This window comes from Sturnira hondurensis, unplaced genomic scaffold (genome assembly GCF_014824575.4).
Source record: "Sturnira hondurensis isolate 20B ecotype Veracruz unplaced genomic scaffold, ASM1482457v3 Scaffold0003693, whole genome shotgun sequence".
Taxonomy (NCBI): domain Eukaryota; kingdom Metazoa; phylum Chordata; class Mammalia; order Chiroptera; family Phyllostomidae; genus Sturnira; species Sturnira hondurensis.
The window spans coordinates 11539102-11558715 of record NW_028076324.1 but is presented as its reverse complement, the minus strand read 5'-3'; the positions used below and the strand labels follow the sequence as shown (position 1 = coordinate 11558715).

The 19614-nt window shown below is 52.6% G+C and overlaps 2 protein-coding genes across 2 annotated transcripts in view; both read left to right on the top strand.

Annotated features, from left to right (window-relative positions):
• The first annotated feature begins 275 nt into the window (after positions 1–275).
• On the top strand, positions 276–1858 carry LOC118984641 (mucin-16-like). Its single transcript, XM_037042776.1, has 2 exons — positions 276–1778; positions 1847–1858. The coding sequence occupies exons 1-2, from the start codon at positions 276–278 to the stop codon at positions 1856–1858; spliced, it is 1515 nt and encodes a 504-aa protein (XP_036898671.1).
• A 3448-nt stretch (positions 1859–5306) lies between these two features.
• MUC16 (mucin 16, cell surface associated) overlaps positions 5307–19614 on the top strand; it is a 67218-nt gene continuing 52910 nt past the window's right edge. The window contains 9 exon segments of the mRNA XM_037042775.1: positions 5307–10888; positions 11304–11732; positions 12959–13083; positions 13163–13230; positions 16348–16520; positions 18382–18417; positions 18636–18701; positions 19324–19454; positions 19542–19609. Coding sequence (XP_036898670.1) covers positions 5575–10888; positions 11304–11732; positions 12959–13083; positions 13163–13230; positions 16348–16520; positions 18382–18417; positions 18636–18701; positions 19324–19454; positions 19542–19609 — 6410 coding nt within the window. The 5' untranslated portion in view covers positions 5307–5574.

The following is a 19614-nucleotide window of genomic DNA, read 5'->3' as shown; positions in this document are numbered from 1 at the left end:
GGAGGACACTTCCTTCCTTAGCACTGACCACTGCAGCAGGCTCTACCCATTCCTCGCCAGCTCCAACTGGAACCAGGCTGACCCCCCCACTCCCCTCATGTCGGGATGAGATCACTGAAGTCAGCACAAGACCGAGAACGTTAAGCCCAGAGGACACGATGTCTGCTGCCCCTACAACGTTTTCTGATGACCACAGAGTGAGCATCTTACTACCTGGGATTTCAGGTGTGCATCTGACCCCCCAAAGGCCCGAAATAACTGCACTCCCTGTTTCCATGACTCTTCCTGGTAAACCAAGCACACAGACCAATGTAAATAATGCACCTCCCACGTTTAGGCCTGATGTGTCCACCAGGGACTTCTTTACTACACCTGCCCCTTCAGCATCTACAAGACATTCAACTGGTGTAGAAACCACAAGATCACCAGAATTCACCTCAGGATCCGGTGAAAGCTTCCCCACCTTAGCCCACCTGTCCCCTGTAGGGACATTCCCTTCTGACCGAGCTCACTCAACAAACACACCAGAAAACCCCACAGCAAGTCCCAGAAATTCTCCCTCCCCTGTTATGACACCTGCAGAAATGCCACTCACGACACAAACAGGTCACCCTGGAGCTATGTCACAGGACACAACGCCATTGGACACATCAACAAGGATCTCTGGGGCACGAACTCTCTCGGCTGAAACTCAAAGTTTTGCACACTCAGAGGTGACAAATCTCACGAGCAGAGGTCCTGAGGATGTGTCGAGGACAGGGCCTTCCTTTGTGGAACCAAGCAGCTCTTCTGTCCTCAATTCTGTTCCTGCCCCAACCTCACCTTTGCCTGTGTCTCCTGCAGCAGCAGAAACTGGGTCCTCCTCTCCTTCTCCACTCACCGTTCTTTGGGTCTCTGGCCAGGTGAAGACCACAGACATGGTGGGCACAAGCTTGGATGCTGGAGCCCGTTCCCCTGAAAATTTGAGCAATACCACCATTGAGACACTGGCCACTTCCCAAGCTCCCACCGAGTCAGAGGCAGTTCACCTTTCCCAAAACTCAGCTGTAACCAATGTGGGGTCCGCCAGTTCTGGACATGAAATACGTTCCTCTGTGCCAGCCGACTCAGGGCCATCCAAAGTCACTTCTCCAATGGTTACCTCTTCCATGGAAACCACCGTTTCCACATCAACTCCTGGCTCTTCTGAAACTCCATGGCTTGAGACAGAGCCAGCATCCTCCATGGCCCCCAACCTGAGAGGGACCAGCCCCTCCCAGCTGGTGAGCTCAGCCTCGGAGACAACTGCTGTCTTTTCCAGCATGCCCACCGAGGGTGGTACCAAATTCTCTGGGACAGAAGAAATCACCTCTGGCAAGACACCCTTTGCTGGCCCTACTCACTCCACCACGACACCAGACATGGCCACAGGAATTCACAGGCTCTCTACCTCCCCCATCATGACAGGACGTTCAGGAGTGTCCCTTACCAGGCTAACACGTCACTCTGGGCTTGCATCACCGGGCACATCTTCCTTGAGTTCATCAAAAATGACCTCTTGGGCAGGGACTGATTCGGTGGTGACTCCAAGGGTGTCGCACTCAGGTTTGACTGCTGTTACTAACAGACCTCCCGGTGATTTGTCAGGAATGAGCACCTCCTTTATTGACGAAATCAGTTCCCCTTCGTTCCTTACATCACTACCTGCCATGAACTCACCTTCACCTCTTTCCTCCGTCTTACCAGGGTTTAGCCCAACCCCTCTCAGTCCAGGGACCTTTCTTTCCATGCCTGTTCTGGTGAGGCCCAGAGATATGGTATCTCAAAGCTCTGCATCTGGAGCCAGTTTTTCTCCCAATTTGCACAGCCCATCAAATGAGATACTGGTTGTTTCTGAAACCTCCTCCACGGATGCCGGGGCAACTCGCCTTTCCCCAGACACAGGCGTTACAAGTGCAGGGACCAGCAGTTCTGGATATGAACCCCATTCCTCTGTCCCAGTCGACTCCCAGTCAGCCAGCATCACATATCCCATGGATACTGCCCCGTCTTGGGAGGAGACCACTCTTGCCACATCAGCGGTGTCTGTGCCCCTCACACCAGCATCACTTGAAACGGTGCCACTTTTGCATCCAACTTCTGGACTGAAGGTGACGAGCAAGGCCATTGACTTCATCTCAGCTCCATCCACTCCTATGCCTTCACCTCCTCAGTCTACTCATCATGTGAAGAGTCCCCGACCTGGTGCCACAGACATTCTGTCCTCAGCTGAGACCTTGCCAGGTGATACACCTTTGTCAGAATCCACAGCTTCCTTTGCAACGTCAGCAGTTCCAGGTGTCAGCTCCATTTCCTGTTCATCTGGTCCATTTTGTGGAACAGAACCAGTCCTTGGGGATACTTCTATGTCCACCTTTGCAAGGACCCTGCCTTCATCAGCTTCAACATCATTCCCCTTTTCAATCCTCACTACCACTGGCTCCACAACTGGCCCCGCCCCCCACGGGATTACTTCCTCACCAACCCCTCCCCGTGCAGTAGATGCCACCCACGAGGCAAAGATAAGCGCTGCTGATAGACCCGTGGTTATGGTCAGTAGCCTGGAAACGTGGACCCACTCGGTCAGGACATCCTTATCACCCATTATGGATACTGGAATGACCCAGAACATGAACTTGGAAACAGTGACAAGTGCTTCTCAAGTGTCTGCACACTCAACGCAGTTGACGAGTAAGAACCTAGATAATTATTTGTTGTGGGGGGTTGTTCACATCCTGGGGGCTGTTGCACGGTGTCCCTGGCCTCACTCACTTGTGCCTGTAGCACCCTCCACATACACAGCTCTGACGACCCGCATTGCCCCAGACTGAGATCTACCGAGTCAGGGAATTCTGGGTGAGAGTCCCCTCCCCCCACCAACATTTTTTCCTCATGTCCTGCCTTTATGGATGTTTTTCCCTCATATCCTGTCTTCCCACTTTGGACCCCACAGGATCCTGAAATTTAATTATGAAATTAATCTGAACAATGATTAGAACATAGGTTTAGGATGCAGACAAAACTACCAGTTCAGATCTCTATGCTATCAGTCAGTAGTTGTGTGATCTTGGCAAATTATGATCTCAGAGGTCCTGCTTTTCTCTTCTGCAAAAGAATAATAGGGCATCCACCCAACATTCTGCTTATGATCAAAGAGAGGAAGGATGCCTGGTGCTTTACAGTTGCTCATTGTCATCATCTCCACCACCACCATCAAACACACGCGAGTCACTTGAGAATGTCTACTCTCAGAAACACACTTTTCAGGGTATCCTCAGCAACACAGCAATGTAGCTTCACCAGCAGGGTCAAAATCCCCTTCCTTTTGTCTTTCTCCCCGCACCAGGCTCCCACAGGCTTTGTGGCCGCTACTGAGGAGCCTCCAGGTAGTTCCTCCTCCTTCCTGGGAACCATTTTCTGAAGCCTGGTCCATCGTGTTGTCTCAGCCGATGACCCCTTACTCTTCCTCAGAGGTTGGCTTCTAGTCACCTTGGACAGCTGCTGTGGTCCCTGGCAAATTTAATGCAGTGAACATTTATTTTGTAGTAGAAGTACAAGGAGGAGAAGTAGCAGTAAGAGTAGCAGTAGTAGTTGTATTAGTAACAGCAGCAGTAACTTCAGCAGTCATACCAACAGTAGTGGTATGTTACTATATAACAATAGTAATAGGTGGCAATAATAGCGGCGACAGCGGGAATGGTAGGGAGCAGCGTGGTAGCAGGAACAATCTTGGATTCTGGAATCCAAGCTCTGAAGCACCATGATACGTGATCTCTCTTAAGTAAGAGACCTGCCTCTCTCTCTCTACATATGTGTGTGTGTGTGTGTGTGTGTGTGTGTGTGTGTGTGTATCTCCATCTCCATCCATCCGCATGTTCATCATTAATTAATTCACTAATTAGCAAACATTTCTTGAGCACTTACTATATGCCAAGCAGGCAAGTGTTAACAACTTTTACCAAGGAGACTGTAAGACAGTGCAGGTTCACACAGTCGGATAAGGAGACAATGAGAAGGGAGAAATGAATTTTGATATAAATTCGTAAAAGTTGATTTGACCTGGACTTTGAAGAAGAACAGAAAGTAAGGAAGCTGATGGCAGAAGGTTGTGTCAAGCAGAGAAAACTGCTTGAAGAAAGACTCAGAGGATGGAGAGTACAGAAAACATTTGAGAGCAGGAAGTGGTCAGCCTGGGAGTCAGAGCCCCAGACCACACAGGGAAGGTGGGGAATACTGAGCACAATTCCACTCCCTGCTCCAGAAGCATTGCAGGTACATTTTGGGTGGAGATGTTTCTCTCCCTTTCCTCATGTGGAAGGAAAAAAAAAACCTCTTGCCTGTGCTGAGTGGTAATCATTCTGTCCAAATTGTGTGTCCATCCCAAAATTCACAGGACTACCCACAGGAGGGACAGAGAGGACACACGCCACCACCAGAACAACTTCAACCACCAGAGTGTCTGCCCCCACTTTGGAAATGCTGACTGTCCACAGGACGTCGGGGAAGAAGGCCAACACAAGCACAACGGGACTGGTCATCGCAACCGCAGATGCCTCCCCCAACAATCTGGAGAGGACGGCCTCCTCGGCCACCAGCTCTGGAGGACAGACCAGCAGAACAGCAGTGTCCAGGACAACACCATCCATGTTCAGTGGAAGATCAGCTACACTGGCGGCTGCTTCTGTGCCAGACACAAGCACACTGGTTCCAACTCTGGGTGTTTCCTTTGGTGAACCGGAGGCTAAAACCTCATGGGAAACCCATCCTGTGGAGGCCAGCTCACCTGCATCCGGAGCATCTATGAATGGTTCCCATAGCACATCAGACAGCACCCCTGCAATGGTTACCAGTTCTGCAGGGAAAGTGAGTTTCGCTGTTTCAACTTGGACGGTCTCCCCTGCTGCACTGAGAGTAGTGAACTCACTGGTAACTCCTGGGACCAAATCAAATACCTTTCCTACAGTCCTCATTGGCTCTCCAAACGAACAACACACAACAGCCTCATGGGTCACAGCACAGAGAACTTCACCCATTCCAGGTGGAATTGACACAGCACGTCCAAAAAGAGGAGTGGCAGAATTGGGACACACTGCTGCAGAAAAGAAGAGCCCAACTGCTTCGACGATGACGAAGGCCCAACTCCATTGGGAGAACACAGGGCCCTGGGTACCTCAATTAGAAACAGTAGCCACATCAGGCCATACACCACTCTCTGTAGTCACCCGAGCTACAGAGACAGACTTGGTTTCCCAAACAGTTTTGAAAGTTTCCCACAAAGAATCAGACAGCGTATCTTCAACGGCCACCAGTCCCAGGGCCGAGGCCACTTCAGCCCTTCCAACAGGCACTGTCCAGCTCGATGTACTCACCACGGCGTCCTCCCCGGTCACTAGTTCTGGGACAGAAGCCAGTGGGAGGACTTTGTCAACTCGCACCGAGTCCCTGCGTGAGGCAGACACGACAGTCTCTTCGGCCACCCATCGTGCAGAGTCCAGCACACTTTTTTCCAAAAGCTCGTCCAGTGTCTCCCACAGTGAATCAGACAGTGCACCCTCGATGGCCAGTAGTCCTAGGGCAGAAGCCAGTTCAGCTCCTCCTGGTGAGACTGTCAAAACTGTTGCACCGGAGCTGGTGACCGCCCGGGCCACCAGTTCTGGGATAGGTACTGGCACAACCGCTGCAACTTTGACTGCTTCCCAACTTCACGTGGAGACCGCGGCCTCATGGGCCACCCAGTTTGACAGGGAAGCAAGCTCAGCTGCTCCAACTCTGACTGTGTCCCCTCGGGAGCCAGACGCAACAGTGCCTGTGGTCACCCGTCCTTCGGAGACGGACATGGTTTCCCAAACACCATTGCAAGTTTCCCCCAGTGAATCAGGCAGCACATCTTCAACAGGCAGCGGTCCCGGGGCAGAAGCCAGTTCAGCCCTTCCAACAGCGACTGTCCCGCTTGAGGTATCCACCCCGGCCTCCTCCCCGGTCACCAGTTCTGGGACAGAGGGCGCGACAACTTTTCCAACTCAGACTCTTAACACGGATGAGTCGAATCCAAAGATCTCCTCAGTCACCCGTCTTGCAGAGTCCAGCACAACTGTCCCCAGGGCAGCTACCACTGCGGCCCACAGTGACTCAGACAGCGCTGCCCCAGCGGTCCCCAGTGCTGGAACAGACGCCAGTCCAGCTGGTCCCAGTATACCTGTGTCTTCTGGGGCAACAGAGCTGGTGACCTCCCAGGTTCCTAGTTCTGGGACAGTTGCCAGGGAGGGTACTTCACCTCTGACCCTTTCTCCTCATGAACCGACCACCACAGCCTCCGGGGTGACCCACCCTGCAGCCCAGACTATCTCAGCCGTGCCAACTGGGACGGGCTCCCCTGGCGTTTCGGGAGCCGTGAGCTCACTCGCCAGCGGTTCTGGGGCAGAGACCACTCCACCTTTTCCAGCTCTGACCGACCTCCCGCGGGCACCAGGGACCGCAGAAGCCGGTTCCGCTGGTGCAACTCCGACCTCTTCTCCCGAGCATCCAGATGCAAGCATGTCTTTGGTCACCGGGTCTTCAGACACCAGCCCATCTTCTCCCAAAGGCACGTCCAGTGTGTCCAGCAGTGCATCAGACAGTGCACCCTCGATGGCCAGTAGTGCTGCTGCAGAAGCTAATTCGACTCCCCCAGGGAGGACTGGTGAGACTGCGGTACCAGGGGTGGTGACCTCACGGGCCACTAGTTCTGGGGCAGAGACCACCACAGGTGCTTCAACTTTGACCATGGGCCAAGGTCATCCAGAGACCACAGCCTCCTGGGCCACGCACGTGGAGACGGAAGCCAGGTCAGCTGTTCCAACTCTGACCGAGTCCCCTCGTGAGGCAGATACAACAGTCTCCTCGGGTACCCGTCCTGGGGCACAGACCGGTTCAATCATTTCCACTCTGGCCCCCTCCCCTGGTGTATCAGGGGTGGACTCCTCACAGGTAAGCAGTTCCGGGGCAGGGACTGGTACGACTTTTCCAACTCTGACTGCTTCCCCACCTGAGCCAGAGACAGCAGGCTCGTGGGGCACCCATCCCGCAGCAGAAGCCAGTTCCACTCTTCCAACGATGACTGTCTCTCCTCACGAGCCAGACACAACAGTCTCATGGGTCCACTCAGCAAGGAGCAGCCCCTCGGTTTCCAGGGAGACGCCAAATTTTTCCCCTAGCGAATCAGACAGCGTATCTTCAACGGCCACCAGTCCCAGGGCCGAGGCCACTTCAGCCCTTCCAACAGGCACTGTCCAGCTCGATGTACTCACCACGGCGTCCTCCCCGGTCACTAGTTCTGGGACAGAAGCCAGTGGGAGGACTTTGTCAACTCGCACCGAGTCCCTGCGTGAGGCAGACACGACAGTCTCTTCGGCCACCCATCGTGCAGAGTCCAGCACACTTTTTTCCAAAAGCTCGTCCAGTGTCTCCCACAGTGAATCAGACAGTGCACCCTCGATGGCCAGTAGTCCTAGGGCAGAAGCCAGTTCAGCTCCTCCTGGTGAGACTGTCAAAACTGTTGCACCGGAGCTGGTGACCGCCCGGGCCACCAGTTCTGGGATAGGTACTGGCACAACCGCTGCAACTTTGACTGCTTCCCAACTTCACGTGGAGACCGCGGCCTCATGGGCCACCCAGTTTGACAGGGAAGCAAGCTCAGCTGCTCCAACTCTGACTGTGTCCCCTCGGGAGCCAGACGCAACAGTGCCTGTGGTCACCCGTCCTTCGGAGACGGACATGGTTTCCCAAACACCATTGCAAGTTTCCCCCAGTGAATCAGGCAGCACATCTTCAACAGGCAGCGGTCCCGGGGCAGAAGCCAGTTCAGCCCTTCCAACAGCGACTGTCCCGCTTGAGGTATCCACCCCGGCCTCCTCCCCGGTCACCAGTTCTGGGACAGAGGGCGCGACAACTTTTCCAACTCAGACTCTTAACACGGATGAGTCGAATCCAAAGATCTCCTCAGTCACCCGTCTTGCAGAGTCCAGCACAACTGTCCCCAGGGCAGCTACCACTGCGGCCCACAGTGACTCAGACAGCGCTGCCCCAGCGGTCCCCAGTGCTGGAACAGACGCCAGTCCAGCTGGTCCCAGTATACCTGTGTCTTCTGGGGCAACAGAGCTGGTGACCTCCCAGGTTCCTAGTTCTGGGACAGTTGCCAGGGAGGGTACTTCACCTCTGACCCTTTCTCCTCATGAACCGACCACCACAGCCTCCGGGGTGACCCACCCTGCAGCCCAGACTATCTCAGCCGTGCCAACTGGGACGGGCTCCCCTGGCGTTTCGGGAGCCGTGAGCTCACTCGCCAGCGGTTCTGGGGCAGAGACCACTCCACCTTTTCCAGCTCTGACCGACCTCCCGCGGGCACCAGGGACCGCAGAAGCCGGTTCCGCTGGTGCAACTCCGACCTCTTCTCCCGAGCATCCAGATGCAAGCATGTCTTTGGTCACCGGGTCTTCAGACACCAGCCCATCTTCTCCCAAAGGCACGTCCAGTGTGTCCAGCAGTGCATCAGACAGTGCACCCTCGATGGCCAGTAGTGCTGCTGCAGAAGCTAATTCGACTCCCCCAGGGAGGACTGGTGAGACTGCGGTACCAGGGGTGGTGACCTCACGGGCCACTAGTTCTGGGGCAGAGACCACCACAGGTGCTTCAACTTTGACCATGGGCCAAGGTCATCCAGAGACCACAGCCTCCTGGGCCACGCACGTGGAGACGGAAGCCAGGTCAGCTGTTCCAACTCTGACCGAGTCCCCTCGTGAGGCAGATACAACAGTCTCCTCGGGTACCCGTCCTGGGGCACAGACCGGTTCAATCATTTCCACTCTGGCCCCCTCCCCTGGTGTATCAGGGGTGGACTCCTCACAGGTAAGCAGTTCCGGGGCAGGGACTGGTACGACTTTTCCAACTCTGACTGCTTCCCCACCTGAGCCAGAGACAGCAGGCTCGTGGGGCACCCATCCCGCAGCAGAAGCCAGTTCCACTCTTCCAACGATGACTGTCTCTCCTCACGAGCCAGACACAACAGTCTCATGGGTCCACTCAGCAAGGAGCAGCCCCTCGGTTTCCAGGGAGACGCCAAATTTTTCCCCTAGCGAATCAGACAGCGTATCTTCAACGGCCACCAGTCCCAGGGCCGAGGCCACTTCAGCCCTTCCAACAGGCACTGTCCAGCTCGATGTACTCACCACGGCGTCCTCCCCGGTCACTAGTTCTGGGACAGAAGCCAGTGGGAGGACTTTGTCAACTCGCACCGAGTCCCTGCGTGAGGCAGACACGACAGTCTCTTCGGCCACCCATCGTGCAGAGTCCAGCACACTTTTTTCCAAAAGCTCGTCCAGTGTCTCCCACAGTGAATCAGACAGTGCACCCTCGATGGCCAGTAGTCCTAGGGCAGAAGCCAGTTCAGCTCCTCCTGGTGAGACTGTCAAAACTGTTGCACCGGAGCTGGTGACCGCCCGGGCCACCAGTTCTGGGATAGGTACTGGCACAACCGCTGCAACTTTGACTGCTTCCCAACTTCACGTGGAGACCGCGGCCTCATGGGCCACCCAGTTTGACAGGGAAGCAAGCTCAGCTGCTCCAACTCTGACTGTGTCCCCTCGGGAGCCAGACGCAACAGTGCCTGTGGTCACCCGTCCTTCGGAGACGGACATGGTTTCCCAAACACCATTGCAAGTTTCCCCCAGTGAATCAGGCAGCACATCTTCAACAGGCAGCGGTCCCGGGGCAGAAGCCAGTTCAGCCCTTCCAACAGCGACTGTCCCGCTTGAGGTATCCACCCCGGCCTCCTCCCCGGTCACCAGTTCTGGGACAGAGGGCGCGACAACTTTTCCAACTCAGACTCTTAACACGGATGAGTCGAATCCAAAGATCTCCTCAGTCACCCGTCTTGCAGAGTCCAGCACAACTGTCCCCAGGGCAGCTACCACTGCGGCCCACAGTGACTCAGACAGCGCTGCCCCAGCGGTCCCCAGTGCTGGAACAGACGCCAGTCCAGCTGGTCCCAGTATACCTGTGTCTTCTGGGGCAACAGAGCTGGTGACCTCCCAGGTTCCTAGTTCTGGGACAGTTGCCAGGGAGGGTACTTCACCTCTGACCCTTTCTCCTCATGAACCGACCACCACAGCCTCCGGGGTGACCCACCCTGCAGCCCAGACTATCTCAGCCGTGCCAACTGGGACGGGCTCCCCTGGCGTTTCGGGAGCCGTGAGCTCACTCGCCAGCGGTTCTGGGGCAGAGACCACTCCACCTTTTCCAGCTCTGACCGACCTCCCGCGGGCACCAGGGACCGCAGAAGCCGGTTCCGCTGGTGCAACTCCGACCTCTTCTCCCGAGCATCCAGATGCAAGCATGTCTTTGGTCACCGGGTCTTCAGACACCAGCCCATCTTCTCCCAAAGGCACGTCCAGTGTGTCCAGCAGTGCATCAGACAGTGCACCCTCGATGGCCAGTAGTGCTGCTGCAGAAGCTAATTCGACTCCCCCAGGGAGGACTGGTGAGACTGCGGTACCAGGGGTGGTGACCTCACGGGCCACTAGTTCTGGGGCAGAGACCACCACAGGTGCTTCAACTTTGACCATGGGCCAAGGTCATCCAGAGACCACAGCCTCCTGGGCCACGCACGTGGAGACGGAAGCCAGGTCAGCTGTTCCAACTCTCACCGTGTCCCCTCGGGAGCTAGACACACCATTTTCTATGGTCACTGATTCGGCAGAGAGCAGCGTAACACCTCTTCACACATTTTCTAGTGTTTCATATGGTGTTTCGGAACCCACACCCTCAGTTGCTACCAACTTCAACACGGAAAGCAATTCTGCCATTCCAACTCTGACTGTCTCCTCCGAAGTGGCAGGTAAGTTCAGGTCAGAGGTGTATGTTGCTGAGGTGTATTTCAGCATTGCTACTCCCACTGCAACTTATTCTTCTGGTTAACTGTGACTTAAGCCACATCATTCCCCATTCCTATGGAGAAAAGCACAAGTCCTCCTGATTGGACTATTTTTTCTCTTTTCCCAGATATCACAGCATCACCATTTTCTAGCCGTGAGTGGGAGGGTAGTGGGGCATTTCCAACCGAGACCGTTTCCCTCGGTCCGAGAAAAACAGCATCCTCTCTCTTCACCACAGTTGGAATGAGGCCAGCAGCGTCAATCTACTTGCAATCCCCTCCCTCCCTGTTCCTGTTGGAAGAGTCCTCCTCCCCTCCCATCCTGAGACAGACCACAGTGCAACTGTTTCAGCCTCAACTCTGTTCTGTTTTCCATCAGAGACCCCGGGCTTCCCGGCCACCAGCCCTGCATCAGAGGTCAGCACAGTCATTCCAGCCCTGCCTGCTTCCCCTGCTGTTCTGGAGCCTGCCAACAGCCCTCCAACCACCGGCGAGCCTTATACTGTAGCTTCCTGGACGCCACGAACCTCACCACCTGCAACCTCAGCTGGACTCCCAGAGTTTTCCCAGACTCTGACAGGTGTCACTGTGATCTTGACCACATCTAAAACCAGTCACAAAGGATCAAGTCCAACCACCACCCTGAAAACTACAACTATTGAGTCCACTAAATTAGCTGCTTCAGGTTCAGGCCCCACCTTGGCCAAGACAACAGCCTCTTCCAGTACCCTGGCCGAAAGTTCCTTTGTCCCTGCAACTACACCTGAGATGTCCATGTCAACCTATGCAAGTGTGACTTCAGGAACAAGTAAGAATAACTTTCTTCTTCTGTCTACTTATCATATATAGTTTAACCATTGCATATACAATTTGGTGGCATTAATTGCATCCACACTGTTGTGTGACCATCACCACTGTCTATTTCTGCAACATTTTTATCACCCAGAAAGGACCTGTGTACCCATCAGGACTTGTGTATCCATCAGGTAATGACTCCCCTTTCCCTCCTCCACCCCCAGTCCCTTGTAGCTTCCAGTCTGCTCACTGTCTCCACGAATGTCCGTTACAGATATCCACACGACAGGAATTGTACAATATCTCTGCCCTTTTGTATCTTGCTTATCTTAGTTAGCATGTTTCCACCATTCCTCTGTGCTGTAGCGTGTACAGAGCTTCATTCCTGGTTATGGGTGAATAATATTCCATTGTGTGGATAGGCCACATTTTATCTGTCCATTCATCTGCTCATGGGAAACCAGGCTTTTTCCACCTTTGACTGTGGTGACTTATGCTGCTATGGACACAGATGTACAGGTATCCATCTGAGTCCCTGTTTCAATTCTTTGGGGTGTATACAGCAGGTCCTCAAATAACACCAATTTTTATTATAACAGTGGTGATATATCGTATGAACTTAACTCTATATCAATTAGCCTATTGTGACATTGGTTTTGTTTTGTGTTGCTTCACTTAAAGTTGCAGAGCCTATTGACACATCAGCAGGGCCTGCTGCACTAAAGAGGAGTGGTGGGGTCACCCACTGTCCTGGGCAGGTTCAACAACGGAAACCTGTCCTGAAGACTGGAAGGGGGAAGCATACCACACACACCCTAGAGTTATCCCGTATGAGGGTGAAGGAGCTGGGGCATTTAACCCCCCAGCTCCCATCTATCACTGTCGGGCCTGATCATTTCCCCAGGACAAAGAGACGCAGGTGCCAGCTTGTGCTGAAATGGGAAGAGAGAAGGAGAAGTAGGCATAGGCTGAGCAATGCCTCTGAGTTTCCCCAGGACAGTCATGCTTCTAAACTGACAGCCTGCATTCCAGAAACCCACATGGTCCTGGGGACACCGGGATGGTTAGTCGACCTGTGTGAGGGAGTATTGGACAGTGACTCTACACAAGGTGTCTCAAGGAGGACAGGCCCCACTCAGCACTGGGGCGAAGGAAGGCATGTCCTCGGAGCCTCCCTCCCACCCGGTGTGCCAGGCCTGACTCAGACTGGCCTCACTTTACTCTCCCCCTTCACCACAGCTGCAATTCCTTTGCTGATGTCTTTTATTGTCAATTTCACCATCACCAACCTGCACTACAGAGAGGACATGGGAAACTTGGGCTCTGAGATATTCAATGCCACGGAGAGACGCTTGCAGCAACTGGTAAGAGCACCCCACTAGCGCCCCACCACACCCTGCTGTCTTGGTCCCTCCTGCTCATCTCCCTCTCATTCCTTTCCAGCTGGGGCCCTTGTTCAGGAACAGTAGCATCAGTTCCCTCTATGCTGGCTGCAGACTGGCCTCGCTCAGGTGAGACTTCCTCTAAAGCACCTAAGTGGGGTGGATCCTGGCTCCTGGGGTCCATGGCATTATGGACAAGACCAGACAAATTCACACAGACTACCGAGTCCTGTGGAGGAAAAGGAACAGCTCAGTTTCTCTCTCAAGGGGAGAGCACCTCGACCCTTGCCTTAACAAGCTTTTATTGGGTTCATTTTGCACAGGAATACAGAGCGTATATGTGAAGCTCATCAATCATTGTCTGGGAGAAATGATTAAACAACAGATAACATTCAAAGAATTCTGAGGGCTTATTCTGAGTCAAGGTTAGGTAGTTAAAGGGCCATAAGAGTTTGTTCCACTTTGGGGAACAAACTCACTTTCTGCTTGGACCCTTGTCACTTAAATCGAGGGTATTAGCAAAATAGGTTTCATAGGATTTTATGCATTCTTTCCTAGGCCTGATCACCCCAGGGAACCCACCCTTTCCAGCACAGGGCCGCACCCACCTCCAGCATTGTTGCAGACTTAAGTCAGGCAGGAGAAGTAAGGCAGCCAAGAGATTAAGAGACTTCTTGCAGACAGAGTGAGGACTCAGGCTATGTCAAAGCTGAGGGGCAAGGATCTATCACCCCCTTTTTCTGTAGCCACCCCCCCCAAGTCCTTCCCTGAGGGGTCCCTTCATGACCATGCCTGTCTTAGGTCGCCCCTCGTTTTTGGAATCTTACCCTTCATTGGCTAACCAATCATCCGCTCAGCGCCAAGCAGGTTGAAGAGATAGGGGGCGGAGGTAGTGCCCCTACCAGGAAGATAAGATTTGTCTTCTAAGTGGCTTATGGTCCCAAGGTCCTTTACTCAGCGTTAGCCATGGAGGATTACAGCTTCTGAAACCAGGCAGGGCAGTTCCCAACACCTAAGACATTCTACTTCTCTTTTCTCTTGGCCCTCCATACCCTGGTCCATCACAGCTACTCGGGCCTTTGCTGAGAGGCAGTGCAACATTGTGGATCCAAAGTGCCTGAGTTTGAACCCCCACTCTTCTAATTGCTAGCTGTGTGACTTTGGACAAGTCACATAACCTGTCTGATCTCCAATCACACTATCTATAAAATGGTGATAATAACAATGCCTTACTCTTGGAGCTGTTCATCCTTCATCACAATGCCTGCCCCATTGTGAGTGCTCCATGAATGGGATCTCATAGTTCCAGCTGGTGTAGCATGGTTACCAGCTGGGTTCCCAGAGTCCTTGACACTCTCCTGGTCCTAGCTCATATCTACCCTATTGGAGACAAACTGTGGACACTGCAGCTCTGTAGTTTATTCCCCTGAAAGAGGGCGAGATTTCCCAAAGAAAGTCTTACTGAAGCAAAGGGAGAGACAAATCAAAAGTTGAGGACCAGCAGGATACACTGCGATCTTAGAACTCTCAAATGGACCTGAGCTCTGCACAAATGTCCTGTCTTCCCTTCTCTGCCTACATCCACAGTCGGTGTCTCTGAGGTCCACAGGCTCAGGCCCCTTTCCTTACACTTGATGACCCTATGACCTGTCTGTGGGTTCCTCCATCCAGCCAACCCAAGTCATCCTGCCAGAGAGGGGGTCCTCTACCCACCTCACTGCATGAGGAGAGATTCCTGGTATATTGTGGATCAGAGTGTCTTCCAGCAAGGGGGGCCCACTGTACCTGCCCCCATCTCTCCCCAATATGGGGAAATCAGTAGTAATATTGCTCCTGGTACCTGCCATCCAATCAGTCTAGGTGGTTTACACGTTTTCACTCACTTCATCCTCACGACAGCGTTATTATCTGACCCGAGAGTAGTCAAGTGGCTTAAGTAAAGAAGCTAGAATGTCAACCTGGGCTTAGAATTCTTTCCTTTAAGCACAATGCCAGCCTTTGGACTTGGGGCTATATCTGCCCATATTAACTGGGCTAGAAATTAAAACAGAAAATGTATACATTTACTCATTAAAATAATAAACCTGTCACATGTTAACATATATGACATATTTTTATAAACAACAGCCATAACTCCACCCCACCCCCAAAGAAGCACAATGAGAAAAGGGCCATTGTAGGTTTTTGCAAATTTTTTTAGTGTCTGGCTTAGTTGAAGATGCCAGGACATCCGCCTCTGCATTTAAGGTTTTACAATGTTTCACCTCACAGCATCTGGGGAAAAAATGTCACTGTATGCTTTTGAGACAATGGATGTGAAAATAATGTCTTAGGATTATTATGAAAGTAGTCCTCACTAAGTGGACTCCCTGTAATAGTTTTGGGAACACCAGAGGTCCCTGGACCACACTTTGGGAACTGCTGTGTGAGGCAATGGGGTATGCTAATGAGAGGGGAACGCTCTGCCTGGCATGGATCACAGCGAGGAGAACTCACAGGCAAGGGCGGAAGAGTTTCCTTCTTCCTACCTGTAAAGCCTCCACTTTGAGCGGAACACTTGAGGGTCAGCTTAAATTCAGGACGAAGTAATTTTTGGACCAGTTGACCTTGTTGTTTCTTAACTCATTTTCCTTGTTTTCCTCCCAATTTGGCTGCCTGCTCAAAACGTATTTCCAAAGGGCTGACCTCAGCCTTGAGATCTGCCACCTTGAGATGAAAGTCCCGACTCTCGGGCTCAGTGATAGTTATCGCTCAGTGTCACAGCCTGCCACACGGGTGACCATGTGCCTTGTCCAAGGTCTCCAGTCCTCTCGCTTTCGCTTCCATGTGCTGCCTGGTGCCAGGATCCTCAGGGTTTTTCCCCTGGGGGCCCCACACCTCCAACCCCACAACCCAACCAGGACTCAGCTCCTACTGAAGTGACACCATCTACATTTACCTTCTCAAATGAACAGGGAGTGCCTGGGGGGTGGTAGTTGAAAGGATGAGCTTCAATCAATTAATAAAAGGATAATGAAGATGAGGAGAACATTATCCACTCCTAGCTGTAGTAACCTGTAAAACTCTGCGTGGAAGGAGCTGAGGGGTCTGGATCCTCCTGTCAGAGAGGACGAGATGTTCTCTAGAAAGCACGTGAAACCCAGGGAAGAGTGCTGATGTGAACACTCAGGGGCACCACTGAAGGAGGGTGTGGTCCAGCATACTCACCACCCATGTGTCTCGATTACCATGTCCCTCCTTCCCCAGGGCTGAAAAAGAGAGAACAAGCACCACAGTGGATGTGGTCTGCACCCACCATCGGGGTCCCACTGGCTCTGGGCTGGACAGAGAGCGGCTGTACTGGGAGCTGAGCCAGCAGACCCATAGCGCCACGCGGCTGGGCCCCTACACCCTGGACAGGAATAGTCTCTTCGTCAGTGGTGAGGCGCCTGCTGCAGGCGGGATCTCTTCCTCCCGCTCCCAGCTGGGATCTCCTTGAAGTGCGTTACTCTATGTACCGAGGTTTCTCTGCACTCCCAGAATTTCCATGGGGGCTCAGGTGTCTCCCTTTGTAACAGCTAAAAGGCACCTTTTAAGGACTGGAAATAAAAGTTGCCTTTAGTCTTCTTCACCCCAGTGACCATTCACAGAAGCCCCCATGGAGCAGGCACACGTCAGGGAAGGAAGAGGGTAGAGCGAGCCCATGGCAGTCAACGCAAGAGCCAGTGGGTTCCCAGTGCAGTGACCAGTCTGCCCCCTTCACCTCCTTAGGGCGGCTCGTGTCCTCCCCATTCCCCAAGGGTCAGCTGGAACTGCCCCCCACCTGGCCCACAAACGGCACAGTGTTAGTACTGCTTCTGGCGATAAATGCCTTTGCAGCCCCGCTCTGAGTAGCAACACCCACGAAAACACCTACAACGACACCGACACTAGAGGCTGGTGTTTACTGAGGGATTCCTATGACCCAGAATGCTGTGCCCACTGCGTGTTACTAACCCTACACAAGAGCGTGTAAGATGCACACTTTTGAAGGTCTCGTGTGTATCTTAGGAGAAAACAAGGCTCAGGGAGGGGAATCCACTCTCCTGAGATCAGGGAATTAATGTAAGCGGTAGTGTCAGGAATCAAACCCTAAACTGGCCCTGGAACCCAGGCCCCCTCACTTCTAGGCTACACTGCAGACCAGCCCGGCAAGAGCAAGCCTCAAACCTCAGGATGGAGAGGCAGGCCAGTGGGCCTCTAATATAACAATTTTATCTAAAGCTTGATGGATTTTGTCCCTATTATGTCACCATGGACATTTTCTTATTACCTGGATGAAAACTTGTATTGGATTTCGAGTCCTTGGAGTTTCCTTAGAAGCAGCCATCACCAGGGTGGGCTTTGGTGAATGATGGGTCTTGATTTAATCAAGCCCTGGCCCTGCCTTTATCTGACCGTGTAGCCCTGGGCCGTGAGACCTCTGTCAGTTCCGACATCCTTTTCCACATGGGATTTTTTTTTTAAGAAAAGCCACCTACAATTATTGTGAGAGTCCAATGAGATAAAACCTGAATAACCCAAGTATGGGTTATTGGCTCTACTTGGCCCAGTCTCAGAGATAAGTTCCACTTTAAGACACCCAGTCAGATCATCAAATATAAAATACATCAAAGTTTTGCTTGCGTTACTTCCAGTGCATCAAAAAGGATCCAGTCTGTATTCCAGAACCATTCCTATTAAAATCCTCTTTTCCTTATTTTTCAACTTTATAGTCTCTGAATGATATCCAGTCTTTCTTCCTTCCACAAGCCCTCCTCTCTCTTTCTCTCTCTCTCCCCCTCTCTCTTTCCCCATCTCCATCTTTCTCTTTTATTATCTCGATTCAACATTACAGAAGTCTGAACTACATCACAGATCAGGCTGTCTTTGGAGAGTTGGGTAGTGGGAAAAACTCAAGACAAAACTATAGTTAATAGATAAAGAGAACGCAAATAAGGCTGGAAACACATATAAAATTGTTGTCCCTATTATTTATTTGATAAGGTAGCTGTTCTTCCAGGCACTTAGTAAACCCCCACAAGATCATTATTGTCTCTCTGGGTGTGGGTCATGGGGATGAAGTTATCATTAGCAGAGTATGAGTCAGTTGGCTCATAAAGATCTACTGTTAACTCATAAAGAGTGCTGTTGTTACTGACTGATGTGTCTCAGAAAAAGTACTCAGGGGGACGGGTTGTGTGCTCATGTTTCTATTTCTACCCCTCACCCTCTTCTTCACCCCCTCTCACCCTCTCCCTCTCCCTCTGTGCCTCTCTGCAGGTTACAGCCATCGGTACTGGATCCCCACCACTAGCAGTGAGTAACGAGGGCTTGGATGTCCTCATGTCTCTGGGACCCTTCCTCCCCAAACCTCATCCCCAAAAGGAGACTGTACTCCATACTCCAGGTCGTTAGCCCCTGAGTAGCTGCAGCCCACCAGAAGCCTCAGATGAAAGATGCAAGTTCCATGAACACCCTCTCATTGCTTCATGATAGGGCTCAACAATTCTTATTCATATTATATTTTCCTTCAGCCCTGGTGACCTCCACATCCTCTCCAGGACCCGCAGCATCTGTGAGCCCCACCCCCAGCTCTACAGGTAGGAATCGAACCTCTGAGTTCCGTCGGACTTCACCTCTCGTCATTCCGTGGCTGATGGATTTCTGCGAGATCTGGACTGTGGTGCCCACCCAGCGCAACTGTCCCATTCTCTCCCTCGCTCCCTAGTCTCTGGCCACAGAAGCCTCATTTCTTTTCCTGCAGGGCCCAAACATCCTTCCATCGTCAGGGCTTTTGCACTTACTGTTCTTGGAACTCGGGGTGCCTGGTTCCTCCTTGTCGTCTAATCTCAGCTCAGAGTGCACTTGCTCAGGACACCATTTCCTTCATGGCAATCAGTGTGATTTGCATTTCTAGACTGCTCAAGTCTTTGCGGCCCAAGGCTGAGCACAAAAAGTCTCCACACCTCTTCCCACCGAAATGTCCACAACTTGTCAGCCTTTGAACACTCTGGGATGTTAGGGCTGAGGTTCCCTTTGGAGCTGATGTCACACATCTAGCACGAAGGTCCCTCCTCCCCCTCAGCTGGCTGTGGAGGGAGGGCAATCCAATAGGCTATCTCAGGCCTCAGCAACTGGACTCTGTGGACCGAAAGATAACACTTCCCCCATATACAGCTCAGGCCTAAGATTGTAATGGGTTTCCTTTCTCCTTCCCTCCAGCTGCAGATGTGGGCCCAGCCCCAGTGCCTTTCACCCTCAATTTCACCATCACCAACATGCTCTACACCCCAGACATGAGGCACCCAGGCTCTGCGAAGTTCAACTCCACTGAGAGGGTTTTGAATCACCTGGTAAGAGCCCATTGATGCCTCCCCCCGCCTTCCTCGTTCTTGTCCCACCCAGAATCTTCAGCTTACCTCCCTCTCCCTCCTCTCCAGCTTGGTCCTTTGTTCAAGAACACCAGCATCGGCCCACTGTATTCTGGCTGCAAACTGGCCCAGCTCAGGTAAG